This window comes from Geospiza fortis, unplaced genomic scaffold, assembly GCF_000277835.1.
Source record: "Geospiza fortis unplaced genomic scaffold, GeoFor_1.0 scaffold112, whole genome shotgun sequence".
Taxonomy (NCBI): domain Eukaryota; kingdom Metazoa; phylum Chordata; class Aves; order Passeriformes; family Thraupidae; genus Geospiza; species Geospiza fortis.
In genome coordinates, this window is record NW_005054298.1 from 22,397,478 (window position 1) to 22,413,513 (window position 16,036).

The window sequence follows — 16,036 nt, forward strand, 5'->3', positions numbered from 1 at the left end:
GTAGATAAAGGTCTTTCCAAAGGAAATTATGATTTTACCAACACGTTGTAGTCATAAGATTAGCACATTCTTAGAAGAATTGTCTACATATGAAGAATTACCAATAAATTAAACAGAGAATAATTTGGAAAAATGCAGGAATTACAACAGAAGAAAAGCAAGGTAGGAAGGACCACTGTTACTGAAATTTTCACTTGTTGATATGTACTACACATTCAGAAATGCAGAGATATATACCAAAGGCCAACAGCAGTCTTCAGGTTTGGCTCAGGCTAATCATGATTAAAAAATGTCAATTTTCAGATTACAGATGTGAGTCAGTGTCTTTTCTCTTTTTCCTTTCCTTTCCTTTCCTTCCCTTCCCTTCCCTTCCCTTCCCTTCCCTTCCCTTCCCTTCCCTTCCCTTCCCTTCCCTTATTCTGGGAGTTCTATTAGGCAAGAAATAATTCAGGGCATGATTTAGAAATAAATTAACAGCAAAAACTTGGAAACAGAAAAATTCAATAACTTTGGAAAAGGGATGCTGGCCATTTATTAAATACCCTAACTGAACTGAGAAGCTTAGTCAGAATTTAATAGATTTTCAGTGATTTTAAATGCATTTTTTTAATACAACTCGAATGCTCTTGTAAGCTTTCCTCTCAGAAAAAAACACAAAAAAACCCAAAAGCAAACCACGTTAGCTTAGTACAAAAGATTTCAAAGGCTTATTTTAAGCTTTTATAAGGGTGGAATGTACTGCATTCATCTCAACACAATAAGCTTTTTCTCAATAGCAGCTTTTGCAAAAGTATCAATTGTAGATTCCCTTAGTGGATAAACTGAATGATTCACTTCAAATGGTACATTTTGTTGTTCAGGCAAAGTACATTTAACCATGGGTTGGCTATGGAGGACAGCAATACATGCTCAGCAAACTTGACCGAATATTCAAGATTAAAATTTAACTTCATGCTTAAATAATTGCCTCTTCAAATATCTCCCCAGCTTGGCCAGCTGAGAGTGGAATCACAGACCATATTTTTCATCTGGTAAATAATTACCAAATAGAGCAGCCCATTCCACCTGTTCTATCCTTGGCATTAGGCAGATTATGTTCTTTAATATTCATAGATTTTTCTCAAAAAGGTAATTTTCAAGAGAAATATGTTCTAGATCTTTCAAAATAAATTACATCATTGACTGAATGCCTTACTGTTCTGTGAATGGAGAATTCACCTTCATGTATAAATGAACAAATTAATCCATCTTTTCAGATTGAGAGATATAGGATAAATGTTTTAAAAAGTTTTTTAAATTATGTACATCTCTTTGATGTAAGAAAATTTAAGTTTCTCAACCTTACACCATCAAAGACACTTTGCTGGTGTGACCACCTCTGCTGGTGTCCCTGAATAGCTATTGGTGTCTGAATTGGCACAATTCCTTCCATAAGCAGAGCCTTAGAGCCAGTGAAACTCTGTGACTCACAGTCAGCTCCATCTGGTGTGCTACAGGTGAGAACAGAGTGCCAGTGGTCCTGCAATGTCAAGGAACAGTTTCCTGCTGGGAGTTTCCTGCTAGCTCAGAGCCTTACAATGCTGGTATAAGAACTGTGTCTGCCATTGTAGTGTCATTGAAATATCATTTCCAGAGCTCTCATGCAAATATATATTGCTACAATGTCACCCTTAATGACATCACCTTTTTCTTCATGAACCTATATTTGTTATTATGCCTTGTTGAATCACAGATGCTAAAAGATCCTGCCAGTATATAATACAGAGCTACTTCATGCATCAGAGAAATGCAGTCTCTTTTAAGTCAAAAGTTCTCGATTAGTTAAAGCCTTATTAAAAGGGCATTATACAGTCTGAAACAAGCAAAAACCGTGTATGGAACTGCAACTGCACAGATAAATATCTGCCTGAAACCAAGTCTATTTTCTAACATACTAAGGCATATAAAAATAAAACATAATTGGAATAAACTATTCTGATTTTATATAGAACAGCATAAAAGTAGTCTCCACAATAAGGATTTTTAAATTATAATTATTATTACTATTACTATTGCTATTTTTATTATTTAGCTTTGGAATACATTTTTTCCCTTTCATCTTGTAACTCTTATCTAGATTTTATTTGACTTATTTTCTTTTCAGTTAGCATGAATGAAGAGCTGCATTTACAAGGAACAGAACATCTGTCATGACTGAATTATCAGGCTGTATTTATTTCCTGTTTGACTCTAAATATCCTTCTTCCATTGGCTTGAGCCAAGTGGCAGGTACTAATGGAGAAAATTCTGTAAGATTTGTCAGAATTATTTATAATATCTATTAAGTTTGAACTTCTTCCACAGAGCAAATCTGCTGAGGGGCTGGAACTGTGAGTCTCCTGGTTATTTTCAGCTGATGATGGACCTCAGCTTCAGCTACCAGCGTGTTTGTTCTCTTTCAAGGAAGAATTTGGTGCAGCACTGAAAGATGCAGCAGTTGAAAAGGAGCTTGTTAAACAAACTGAGTGACTTGGGGCTACAGATAAAGGAGCTCACAGGAAAGCAGCACTTGATGCTTGATGTCTGGGCTTTCCAACTTTCCATCAGCTCAGAACCTTTTATAGAGATATTGACTGTCACTGCCCCAAACCAATTTTTCCTCATTTTCTAAGGTTATCCCTAGGGCCTATCCCTGTTTCTAAGAAGACTATTCTCAGAACTTCTTACATAAAATCTGTTATGTTGTTTCTCTGCCTTTGCCCTAACTCAAATCCACAGAGTTTTAGAAAGGTCAAGAATGGAAATGAGTATTGGCAAATAGTTACAAAAAATGCTCAGATAAATGGCTATAGTGTAAAGAAACACAGGAGCAGACAAAGGGAAAGTCAGGGGACCTGAAAAAAAATGTTTCATCCTCTGCTAAATGGTGTGAATTCTACAGCTATTTGAACCTGATTGTTGCACTTTAAATAAAGATTCAATATGTCATCAACATACATGTTTGAATGTTCTTCCATGTTCACACACAACTTAATAATATGACACAGGCTTTTCAAGAAATTCAAATGAAGTAACAGTATATGGCCTGGGGGATGAAATGGGTATCTTCTACCCATTGAAACTGCTCACTGAAAAGACCCTCAGGCTTATAAAGAGAAAAGTGGTTTTGCCAGAATAATGCCAGAGATTTATTTTTTAAGTAGTGGTGTTTCCTGGAGCCATGGGACAGACAAGGCTCTTCCTTGATCCTTGGCTACATTACTGACCAAGTTCTGTGAGATATGTCATACTTGGACCTCTTTATTGACCTTAGTTTTGACTTTTCTTTTTGCTGTTTTCTTCTCTGTGCCTGTGAAGAATTGCAGAAAGCACTTCAGCAATAGGTGAGGGACCACTGTCAGGAGCATTTTATCATCCTGTTTCATAGCATATCTATCAGAACAGAAAGATGAGTTAAGAGGATTCAAGTAACAAACTCTCTGTTTATTGCTATTGCTATTCCTAATCTGTAGAGGTTGCTATCCCTGCCTACAAAGATACTTAAATGACATTTCCCTCAGCTGATATTGAGGTCTGTTGCCCAAAAAAGTGGGGAAGAAGAGAACACCACAAATAGGATGCAATTCTAGATTGTTGGTTGAAGCTGAGGTCTTCCTCTGCTTGGATACTTTAGCAATGGATCAGTAAATTCATCAGGACAAAATCCAGGGATCAATACTGGTCTTAAAACAGAAAGCATGGGTATTTTCACATGAGACATTGCAGACGCTGACTGAACAGCAATTCATATGTAAGACACTTACTGAAGTTATTTGAACTTTGTGATGTATAAAATTGCATGTTCAAACTATTATTTCTAATCTACTAATGAGTGCAATTAACTCAGTTCCAGACTCCCACAGAAGTAGCTCTGTGTATGACAAAGAACCTGTATTCTTTGGTGGGAGCAAGGACAAATGCAACCACCCAAGGTAACTCGGCTAACTCCATTCGACTCAGGGATACACTGCTTTGTTCCTTAAGGATTGGCTTCCCAGGAACCCAAGACCCTCTTTGTGTGCTTACACTTTTGAGTGACTTAGGTTACAGAATAATGGCCATGCTATTTAAAACATAATTATCTTTGCAGCTTGCCATGGAAAAGAGTCTACTATGAAAGTACCAGTGGCAACTACAGTGTTTCCCAGCCTCACAATAAATGTACAATTTGCAGTTGTCAATAAATTACAACGTTTACAGATTACCATTTACAACAGTTTTTAATGGGGAAGTGTCAAAATTTAAATAGACTCATACATAACCCATGTCCAACTAAGATGTGGAGGGTCAGTCTACATTTCTAGGACAAAATTAACACAAAAACCACGACATTAAAAAAACTCATCATACTGATTCTGAATTTCATGGAGACTGCATTAGTCCAAGGAAGAGAAATTAAAACAAAAATCAAATACTGTAAAGCAAAAGGAACAATATAGAGGTACAACATTAAAGTACAAACCACTAAAATTAAAAGAATAAAAGTAGAAAAGTAAGTTTCATTATAGTATCACTTTTAACTATTATTTATAGCAGAATTTGATTTATATGTCTACATATATACTTCATAAATACAGATATAGGTACAGAAAGATATACCTAAAATGTATGCTTAATGGATATCTATATAAGGCATGCTACCAAAATTTGGTAGGTCCACAAACTCTCAAGTTTCTTTGGTGAACACAAGTATTCAACAAATAAGAGCAAAACAAGATACTTGTCTCAAGTGTATCCTGACTTAGTACAGTGAAAGATCAGAATATTCTGTAAAATACTGGATGCAATAAATAAATATTATTAGACACCGTTGTACAGTGAGCTCCAGAAGAGAAAAACTTTATTGATTCACTGAAGTATAATTTTAGAAAATAGTCACCATTACAAGGACATAATGGTCCTAGAACTAAGAAAATAACCAGAGGACTATGAAAATCTTACCAATCACTATAAAATTACTTGTGTTTGTTTTCTTCTGGGTATTTTAATAATCTTGCTGTCAAGTTCTATGAGGGCAACTAGCTAATTTAAAGATTTGCTTACAGCAAAAGCAATGCACCTGTTGCTGCCAGAGTCTATGTATTTTCAGTGGTAGCTGTTTTCTCTGAGCATGAAATGCCTGCTATTTCTCTTGATATTCCCACACAGAGCCAGAAAGACTGGATTCCTCATTGTGACACTACTGTTCATTTCCACAGAAGCTGTCTCAGTTTAGAAACTAAGTAAATCTCAATTTATTTTTCTGGTCCTGGCACTACTGCTCAGACAGAGCCATGAATACTACACCCATTTAATCCCAGTGTTTGGGAGGTGTATGGAGGAATAACCAGTGCTTTATCTCTGAAGCAGGACTTCAAGCTCTGTATCAGCTATGCAGATTTGCAAGGGCAGGGCACACGCCACAGAGAGAGTGTTAGGTCCATGAAATAATTCTCAAATGTAGAACTGAGATGTACACTGCACACTCCAGGGTACCAAGGAAGTTTGGGCAGACATCTTTGCAAGACCATTCTGCTTAGAAAAAACTTAGAAAGGCCAGCATGCAGAAAGAAAACCAGCAAGTTAGCCAGCTAATTTCAATACAGTCCATATCTTAAAACTCTTTCAAGAAACCAAATACTTGGAACTTCTATTTTACTCTGAATTAACCCACATGATTGCCAGTAATACTGCCAACAATAAACAGAAACTAAGCATCAAACATTATAAAATAAATCACAGCTTTTCACTCATTTGTGTATTTACTGACCAGCTATTCTGACTCATTTCTGTGAGCATTTCTTTACAGACAACAGTTACATCTGACCTTTGGAATCCTACTTGCTTTAACTTTGTCATAAAAGACCCAGGAGCTACATACGCTTCTTCTGATGTGCACAGACCTTCAGCTCATGTCAGTGACAATTGCATGCAAAGACCAAAGTTCTAAAATACAATTTGCAACATTCTTTCATTTTGTTATCCCCTCAGACTTACCTGGTTTCATCAATATAAACTGCCTCCAGCACAGATGCTGCATATTCAATATTCTTTTTCAAGTCCACCACATTGATGTCACCCTTCTCCAGCTGCTTTACCAAGCATCTTAATCTGTGGAAAAAAAAAATAAAAACATCAGTATGATAATTCTATCAAATTTAGTGACTTCATTTTCTAATTGAAACACTGGAACCTACAAAACAATGTAGAGCCAAGGACAATCACTCCATCTCTTGTCTTGGTTTAAGGAAATCTGGCTTTAGAATGCACTTAACACTGACTGGTTTTATGTTTTTATAGCTCGCTAAATTCATGAGGTGTAGTAAAAAATGGTTTATACATTCCAGAAAGTCAGAGAGGACATTTTAACCATCATCAAAGCAATTTCCTATTCATTTGTGACATTACTATTATGCCTCTGTCTCTAATTTTAAAAAACAAAAACATGTTAACTTAGTGTGTTGCCTTTCTAAAATTTTTCCATGCTTAATTATATTTTTATAATCACAGTATGCTGATTTTGCTTCACTTAAATACTTTAGTTTTTATTTAGGCCTCCAGTATGTTTTTGCTGCAGAATTTGTATTCTTATTAGTGTGAGATAATATGGAAATCTGTTGTGTCTGTGCTTATAACAAATTCATCATTATACCAGAGGAAAGGCAGTGCCCATGGCAGTAGAAAAATCCAAATATTCCCAAGTGTGCTTTAAACTTTTAGTTTTGAGGACTTTGTTTTACAGTACAAACATGGATACGCCCAAAGGGGATTTTGTAATGCACCAACTCATGTCTCTGCAGCAACACACTTCCACAGACACACTGCTTGAATACTAGATTTTTCCTAAACTCTGCTGACAAGAACACTTCTGACACTGCTCAATATAACCATACAGAGCAGATAAAGCACTGAAGTAAAGTTAAAAACTTATCAGTAAAAGTGCAGAGGTGTGACTAAATGGAGGCTTAAAGTATTTTCCTTCTTTCTGTGCTCTATCTTTGAGTAGAAATAATCTATGGTTTTGTATCATGTAAGATAAAGATTTCTATAACTAAGGATATATCATTATTGTTATATAACTTCCAGTAAATAATCTTCTTTATGTGCAGGAAAAATTGTGAAATGAGTACTTAGCTAAAAAGTGCAGTGAAATTGATTCAGCATTAGGAAAACTACTTTCAGGAAAAGATCATATTTATGACATGCACCAGCACACATAAAATATGCAAGTGCTACATGAAGAGAAGACTGAGGAGACACCTCACTGCAGTCACAACTTCCTCATGGGGGAAAGAGGAGGGGGAGGCACTCATCTCTTCTGTGCTGACAGAGATAGGACCCAAGGGTCCTGTCTGAAGTTGTGTCAGGAGAGGTTTAGGTTGGATATCAGATAAAGATTCTTAAACCAGAGAGTGTTTGGGCACTGGAATGGGCTGCCCAGGGAAATAGTCCCAGAACCAAGCCTGGCAGAGTTCAAGCGTTTGATCAACACACTCGGGCACATGGTGTGACTTTTGAGGATGTCCTGTGCAGGGCCATGAGTTGGACTCAATAACCCTCGTGTGTCCCTCGCAACTCACCTTACTCTGTGATAATAATATATTTCATATATAGATATACTATATATTATTTTCATTGTGTGCATGCAACATTTCATTGGATCTAATTAAAATTAGAGTAATATTTGAAAAAAAATCTTTAACTTGGAAAGTATTGTTCTATCATAAAATCATTTTTGTGTTTTTCTACATATTTCTTTGTACAATTCTAAGTACAATTATGTTCAAGTGTGTAAAGATAATTTTAGCAAACAGGGTTTTAAGACCAACCTCCTCAGTTCTCTAAAGCCTTAATTCAATTCAAATTAGCCTAGCACACACAATAAATAAGGCTCTTAGAAACCATATTTACTTGGTATTTTACACAGTGCATTGCATATCGGTGGAATGGAAAATGTAGCGTTAAAAAATTTTCTGGGAGAAATGAAGTGGGGAGATGAAATACTGTGGGAGCTCATCTCCTACGCAGAAATACCCATATGCATGGGAGACATTTCCAGTACATAACTTCTTCCACTTCAGAGGAACCTGTAGCTGCAGGTTATTCACAGACATCTCCCAGAACCCAACACAGGCATCTCCTGGGGCGTGTGCTCCTCGGTACTGCACACACACACACACACAGCCCCTCCTAGGCACCAGTGCCAAAATGCCCAGGTGGGGCTGGCAGCATCAGTGCCACTGCTTGCAAATAGCTGTAGGGTGTTTCTGGCACTTCCACTGCTCCCTCCATATTTGACTGAGCACATCTCCAAATCACGCTTTCCAAAGTGGAAGCATAAATAAATTTGAAAACTTATTTTCTAATACACAAAAATAAATTTGTAACACTGCACAGCAGGGAGCCAGGCTCTGGTAGAACAATATCAGCTTAAAACAGCTTCAAATCCTACTATTTGCAATGGTTCCTCATTATCTGAGGCAATAGATCAGAAGACAGGTATTTGGAATAATTTTTATGCTTGTAGATGTAAATGAGTCCCTGGGGGAGCCTTTAAGCCACAATGATCTTGCACCATCTCACTGCATAGGTGACAGTCTACAGAGGTAACGTGCCCTGTGGGTATAGGTCATGGTCAGGAGGAATGCAGGACGCAGCAACAGACCGGATGATTTGGAAACACTGCTCAGGCAAATCTGAAGTGGTTCTGAAGATATTGCAGATTCACAGAAGCACACAAGTGACCTTATCTCATGCATGACTCCTTGTGAAGATGTCCTCAGGAGTCCTTAGCTCTCCCAGTGCAGATCTACCATAGAATCAAGGGATAATTTGGTTGAAGGGACCTCCACCAGGTACAAGCTCTTGCTCAAGACACGGCTAACCTCAAAGATAGGTATAACTTCAACGTCAGATAAAATTACTCACAAGTATTTCTGCTCAAGCTTTGAATGCATGGAGATTTCAAAAACTCTTGGAACAAAACAGTTTAAATGGTAAATCAGCCTCATGGTGCATCATGTTTTCACAACATCTAACTGTCCTTTGTGGCAACCTGCGTGCCCAAACTTTGCTGTGCAGTTCCAAAAAAAACCTGCCTCTGTCTATGGTACAGCTTCCCTCTAGGAAGCTGGACACAGCAATAAAATCCTTCCATTTTGTCACTGATCAGACACTTGTCATGTGACACTAATGAAGTCTACCCCAGAAGTTAGAAAAACTGACTTTCAATGCCGCATAATTAAGGGGTAATAGCAGTATATGAAGGGTCTGAGCACACCCAGTTTCTTCTGCACGAAAGTGAACAGCCACAGAGCTTAGGAGCTGACATTTCAGTAATGAAACTAATAATTTAGCAAAGAATAAACATCAATTTATAAGACTAAGTAATAAGTATTAACACACCCATAGCCCACCATTCAACAAGACAAAGAAACTTGTGAAAAGGACAAGGAAAGGCAATTAAAAATAATTATTTCTTCAGCTGTATTGGGAGGATTTTTATTTGTTTGTTTTCTTTTAATTGTCATAAACTGAAAATGAACATTAGAAATACTATTTGAAAACCTGAAGTGTTACTTAAAACTGGAAGTAATTGTATTCACACCCAGCCTGTGAACTGTGCTACTAAGAAATAATAGACAGCAAAGAGAAAAAACTGGAGGAGCTATTTTGTGAAAGAGAAAAAAGGACTATTTGAGCTGGTTTAAGATGCAAAGAAAATTGTATGCAGAACTAATGTGATAAAAAACATGAAAAAAAGATTATGCATCTGAGGACACCTGAAAACTGCATTATAAAAACTAGCAGCCCCAGTTTGTAAGGGAGAAAGAGACATCTGCAATTAATAAAAGCAGTGGGTGGAGAACCATCTTCTGTCATCTTGGGTAAACATCATCAACAGTGCTGTGGGATTAAATGCTCTTGTGGACAACCCAAATGCACTCTGCTCCCATCTCTCTTCAATAATATGGCTGTGATGTTACTGGGGCCTGTGTTTCCCCAGTCCTCACCTCTCTGTGCAGCCAATGCCACTGTCCTGCTGTGGGCAAAAATCCCTGAGGCCCACCCAGCAAAATCAGAGGAAGCAAGGATTTTACTGGGAGATGAAGAAGCATTTCTTTATTAACAATATCAAAACCACAACTCACTTTTTTCCAATTTCCCCACTAAAATTCTCCCATGTTTGAACTAGAGTTTTGTTAAATCCACTGTAGCTTTCTGGGGTTATACCAAATTAACTGAGGATAGCTTTTGTGATGTTATGAGGTTATTTCAAAAAGCTTCCTATGACATTTTCAGTTACCACAAAAAGGAAAAAGAAGAAAAAATTTTAAAAGGTAAGGAATCGGTGATCAAATATGACTTTTTGCAGTACCCTCATGAGAAAGTCTTCTTTTCCATGGAACCAAGGAAAGCCTAATGAGAGAAGTATGCTTGGAGATACTGAATAACTGTCCTAAACACAGGCTGAAGCGCTAACAAAGAAAGGTGCAAGAATGGCATTACTTAAGAAGGGATATTGTAAAGTAGATAGGCAGACAAGTTGGACAATTTCAATTTCAGATTAAACTGCCACTTTTATTTCCAAGGTAAAATAAATTACTAGTAATCACTGAGAATAAATCAGTGTTAAAGGCCCAGCCTAAGAGTCTTTAAGAACCAGAAGAGGAAAATTCAGCCTGAAGTTAACTTCTGAACCTAAGAAAAAGACCCTTTGCCTGCTTTCCCTAAACTGCCTTTATTTGCCTTGTAAGTCTCCCCACCACTGAGCATTGCAGAGAAACAGCTTTCTAACTTACACATCTGGACTTCACTTAAAACTGTTTTGGAAACTTTGAACAAAAAAAAAAGCTGGCTTTTGCCACAGATCCTATTAAAGGGGAAGTGAAATAAACTGTAAAAAGTAAACTATAAACTAACCTTGCTTCCTTCTACATTTTGAAATTAGTGAAAGTCACTGTTGAAGATGGGCAATGAACACATAGGTAATTCTTTGAAAAAAATAAACACATGCCACTGTCAATTAAAGAGAAATTATTATTGATATTCATATTCACAGTGCTGTAAAAACAATTATCTGTGTTGTTTGGATCAACTCCAAGTTGTAAGTCATTATCTTCCCATGAACTAATTGAGAAAAGCCTAGCTGTGACAATTGTGACAATGTGTGAAAAAGTCTAAGGACAGAAAAAAGATAATTTTTTCTGTAAACAAGTGTTTCATGTTCTGTTTGGGCTATTTAATATTGAACAATAAAATTAAGTGGATTATTGTCAACTTTATTATAAAAGTGATTTGACCCTCTAAATGAACATCATGAAGTAAAACTGGGTTGATGTGTAATGTGAAATTAAAATTAAAGAAGAGTAGGGTAACAATATCCTGGCAATACGGACAGTTAAACACCACTAGTTTTTCAAAACTTTGGAGAAGGGGGACATTTTCCTCTAAAGCTATCTGTAATTAAAACCACAAACCAGTTTTGCTGCCTGTAGTGATTCTCGTAAGAATTAGTTGAATAATTTTCACCTGTAGAAAACATCACTCACTCAGGAGTTCCTCAGCTTTCCAAGGCAGAAATTACATCCTCACTCAAACATGAATGCTCTTAAAAAGGGTCAATATCCAACAGTTCCAAATCCCTATATGAATTGCCCAAATTCCAATTATTTTGATGTGAATTGGTATAATTGGAATTTTACATGTTTCTATTAATAACATGCATGTATAAAATAAATCTTTGTATAAATACACCTTTCCATCAAACAAATTCAAATAGATGAGAGATGCTGAAGAAATATACACAATATGGTAGCAAAGATTCAGGAGTGATCCCTTTGGGTTGCCACTCCTGTTTCCCTGCTCCTACCTGAAGCTACAGAGTGGCCAATTATCACAACTTCAAAATGGCTAACCTTTACTTCAAGGTATTTTAGTTTATGTCAGGCAAAAACAAGCTGATATTGAAATGTTTTGCCCAGCAAGGCAAGGCCAGCATATCAATAGGGAGCAAGGGTTAGAACTGGCAGTTCTTGACACAGACCTTGGGTCACTTCCTTGAAATCATAAAAAATGCAGCTCCAAATGCAGTTACCTAATATATCTTCTGATTAGAGGGGCTCTCAATAAACCCTTACGTGGAGAAATACCAGAAAGTGTTTTTACTGCTGCAAATGTGTCTTATGAACTTACTTCTCAGCCACTGCTGTGTCTGAGCTTATGCACAGGAAGTCTTGTGGTTGCTAAGGGTTTCATGAATCACATGTATTTCATGATTATTTTAAGCATTTAAGTGGTGCACGCTGATCTGTAATTATGATTCAGTCATTAGAAAATAAATATTGATCGTGCTGGTAATTCAGATAACATTTTGATATACCAAAACTTCAATCCCATATTGAAGAATTGAAATAGAAGTTGTGCAGCTATATAGCAACACTGAATTTTACATTTTCTTAATAATAATACGCTGCTTTTTCATGGTGATATAATTGCCTTGGTTGTTCAAATATTATTTTTATGCAAGATGAAATAGTTTTCCTTCAGACAGGCATTCTCTATTAGCCTTCAATTCATTTTGCCTTATCCTATAAATTTAATATTTACCACTTGAATAGTGCATAAATATTACCCTTTGTGTCTCATTTAGTAACAGGTTAAACAAGCATGTTTAAAACATTTACTCAAAATTCCTACATTTGCTTTAGCACCCAGCTGAAATCACAGAACACCATGGAAACTCCAAAAGTTTTCCACCTTAACCATAAACCAGTTCAAGGCATTTTTAAACTTTTGCATAATTCTCAACAAACCTAATAAAACAAATGTCAAGTGCCTGAGAAGCCACAGTGTCCTGACCCCAGTGATACTAAAGGTCTGCTATTTGCAGCTCTGTGACTTTTCACCATCCTCCATCATCATCTCTGGCCACCCTGGAGAGACACTCCAGAGGAGGAGGCTCATCTGGGACCTTGGTCCTGCTGCTCTTCCCTGCTGTCTCTCACGCCTCCCCAAGTTACTCATCCTTTCCCAAAAGTCACTTTCACCATAGATTCATTATATGTCATGATCACGAATTCTCACACATTTGAATTTCTCTGACCGTCCTTTGTGCACAGAATGAACTTAGTCAAGCTTTAAGCGTCTTTCAAATTTTCCTCTCACTTCTGCTAAAGAACCATCATTAATACTTATTTGGTTCTGCTTTTCAATTCCTTTCTGGGTTGAAGCTTAATCAAAAATCTTCAAACTTCAAATTACTTAGTATGTACAAATATTTGGGCATTTTCTCTATCTTGTGTTAGATCCAACAAGTAATCAACTAGTCTCCTTACCCTAAACACTTTAACTCATTAACTCTTTCTATTGTCTCAATGTCTATTTCCATTATTTGACATTCCCATTTTACAATCAATCCATGAAATCAAAGACGATCAAAATATACAGGAGTGATTTGGAAATTGCAACTTATTCTTCTAATGGCTTTTGCTGAATATTTATGTTTTGTCTGAAGATGGAAATTAAATCCACAAGGTTTTCCTGAATCCTCTATAAATTATATAGGGTCCTAGCCAAAGCTATTTCATCTTGAAGTTGCCAAATACAACAAGAGGTCTCAATATCTTCATCATGTATGCTGAATTCACTATCAACAAGCTGGGAAATCAAATGTAAACTCATCATCTATCAAAAATATGCTTGAAGATGATGGCCAACCTTTGGTATGCTTAACCTGTTGGAACTAATGTGATAAGCACACAGAAAAGGCAGAAAGCCCTTATTTCCAATAGTGCTTTTAAAAGCTTTATTTTTCCTGCAGACAGCAGCTTTGAGCACAGTGATCAAAGCTGCTAAAAGGCAGATTATCTCCTTCAGACCATGGGACCAGAAAATGTGGGTTGATAAATGTTGATCCTCGTCCTTTGAAAAGGGCATGCAAAAAAGTAAAAAAGCCCTTCTAAAAATATTGATAACAAGCTACCATATAAAAAGCCAACTGAAGTTCTTTGATTTAAAACTGCATTAAACAGAACTGGTAACTTTGTACTGAAAATATTTTGTATGCTAATACTTAGAAAATATATTGTTGCCATTGCTTTTGAAAGCCTTTTTGGTGCAATTTCTGCAGCCATTAAGGAGACAAGATTGGTAAGTGTTCAGCACTAAAATAATGTCATTGCCCAATGATTAAAGAATCTTTAACCATGATCAAAGAATCTTCAACTGTGACAACACAAGTATCCTTTCCTCTACCTGATAAAATCACTTATGAGCAAATAATACAGAAGCATGAAAATAATGACAGGTTGTTCTATGATTTCTGTGTGTTACCAAACTACATTAAATACTATATACTCTGTATATAATTAACATCTTCATTTTCCTGAGAAAGAAATTAGAGCCAGGACAGAATATCCTTGCTGCAAACAACAGGTCAACTTTTATAAATGTGGCTAAACCCTAACAGCTAACACTTTTGGTAACTCTTAAATTTGTTCCTTAATAGTTACAGATTTTTTGAGACATCAAAAACCTGCAACTGTAGAATCTTTATCCTAGTAAGTAATATGGGGACTCTGCACCTATTTATAAATTATTTTATATTTGTTTCTGACTTGCTGACTTCTTTGGACAGAGCATGAAGTATTTTATTGCTCCGTTTTGTTGCTTAGTATGCAATAGAATCACAGAATCATTAAGGCTGGAAAAGACCTCCAAGATCATCAAGTCCAACCTTTGGCCAAACACCACACTGCCAACTAAACCATAGCACCAAGTGCCCTGTCCAGTTGTTTCTTGCCAACTTGCATTTCTCTCAACACACACACAGCTGATAATATATTAAGTGAACAGAGGTTACCTAGAGGCCTCTATAAAAATGCAGTAGAGAAGAAGAGTTTTTTTTAAATGACAGTCCCCCATACTCAGTCTAAGAACATGGTCAGATGTGGTGCCCCAGTTATCGCTCTGTGATCCATTCCATCTCCTTTTTCTGGGAAAAATTGCACCACTGCTCCCATATCTGATAGCACAAGAATATGGGTAACAATATCTCTTCAACCTGATGCTGTCAAAACAATCCAGTTTACCTTCAAGGTACTTTACATCAGTTCTACTGAAGTCTGTCCACACAATCAGATGAGTCCCGTGCACGTGCAGCTGTGCTGTCAGATGAACCAGGGTAGTTGGTTCTGCTGTACTAACAGATCAACATAATCACCAAGATAATCCTACTCTGATCCAAGCTCTCACTTTTCAGTGGATTTGGAAGTCCTCCTTTTCTACTTATAATTAAACTTAAATGCTTGAAGTACTAAAGTATGAAAGTTTTACTTTTAATATATAATCACACCTTCCAGATGGGATGACAGAGCCAATTTATCTTGAATTTTATTTTTAATGTGTATCATGGGTTCTGAGGAACCGAGTACAGATCTGTATTTCTGGAATAAAATTGTAAAAGGTAGAAGTCCCAAATATTTGCATTATGAATTATTACAGACTATTGCATGAAATCATTTAAGAGTTATCTTAGTCTGCCTAAACTATTGTAGAAAAAATACCACCACCTTAATTGAGATGTCTTTTCTACTGAATAATTAACAGCTTCAACAAATCTATTTTCACTATAAGAATTTTTCATTCAAAAGACAGAGCAAGACATAAATGCTTTAGCACAACAGCTGTAGTAATTACAGTACAATTTTGCTGTAAAATCATTACCATCTCAGTGGTTCTGAAGAAAGAATAAAGTACATGTAATGTATATGGCAACGTAAAAATATGAATAGGGTTTTTAGTTAAAACCAAAATACTGCAATTAAGATGTAGGTAAAAAATAGGAGATGCTAGAATTCAGCACTCCGTGTTATGTGTGAAACTAACTTCTGGCATTTGGAATTGTTAAAAATAAATGTTCTGCTGAAGAATTGCCAAATAAAATACTTCAAAGCAGGTCTTGGTAATGAGAAGTAGAACATCAGATTAGCTTAAACACTTGAGAGCTATATAAATGTTTTAAAGAGGAAAGAATCAA

The 16,036-nt window shown here is 36.4% G+C and overlaps 1 protein-coding gene across 1 annotated transcript in view; it reads right to left on the reverse strand.

The window, feature by feature from the left end:
* Window positions 1-16,036, reverse strand: part of PDE1A (phosphodiesterase 1A) — a 157,035-nt gene that overhangs the window by 54,665 nt on the left and 86,334 nt on the right. The window contains exon 4 of the mRNA XM_031056685.1: window positions 5,995-6,108. Coding sequence (XP_030912545.1) covers window positions 5,995-6,108 — 114 coding nt within the window. The remainder of the gene's footprint in view (window positions 1-5,994; window positions 6,109-16,036) is intronic.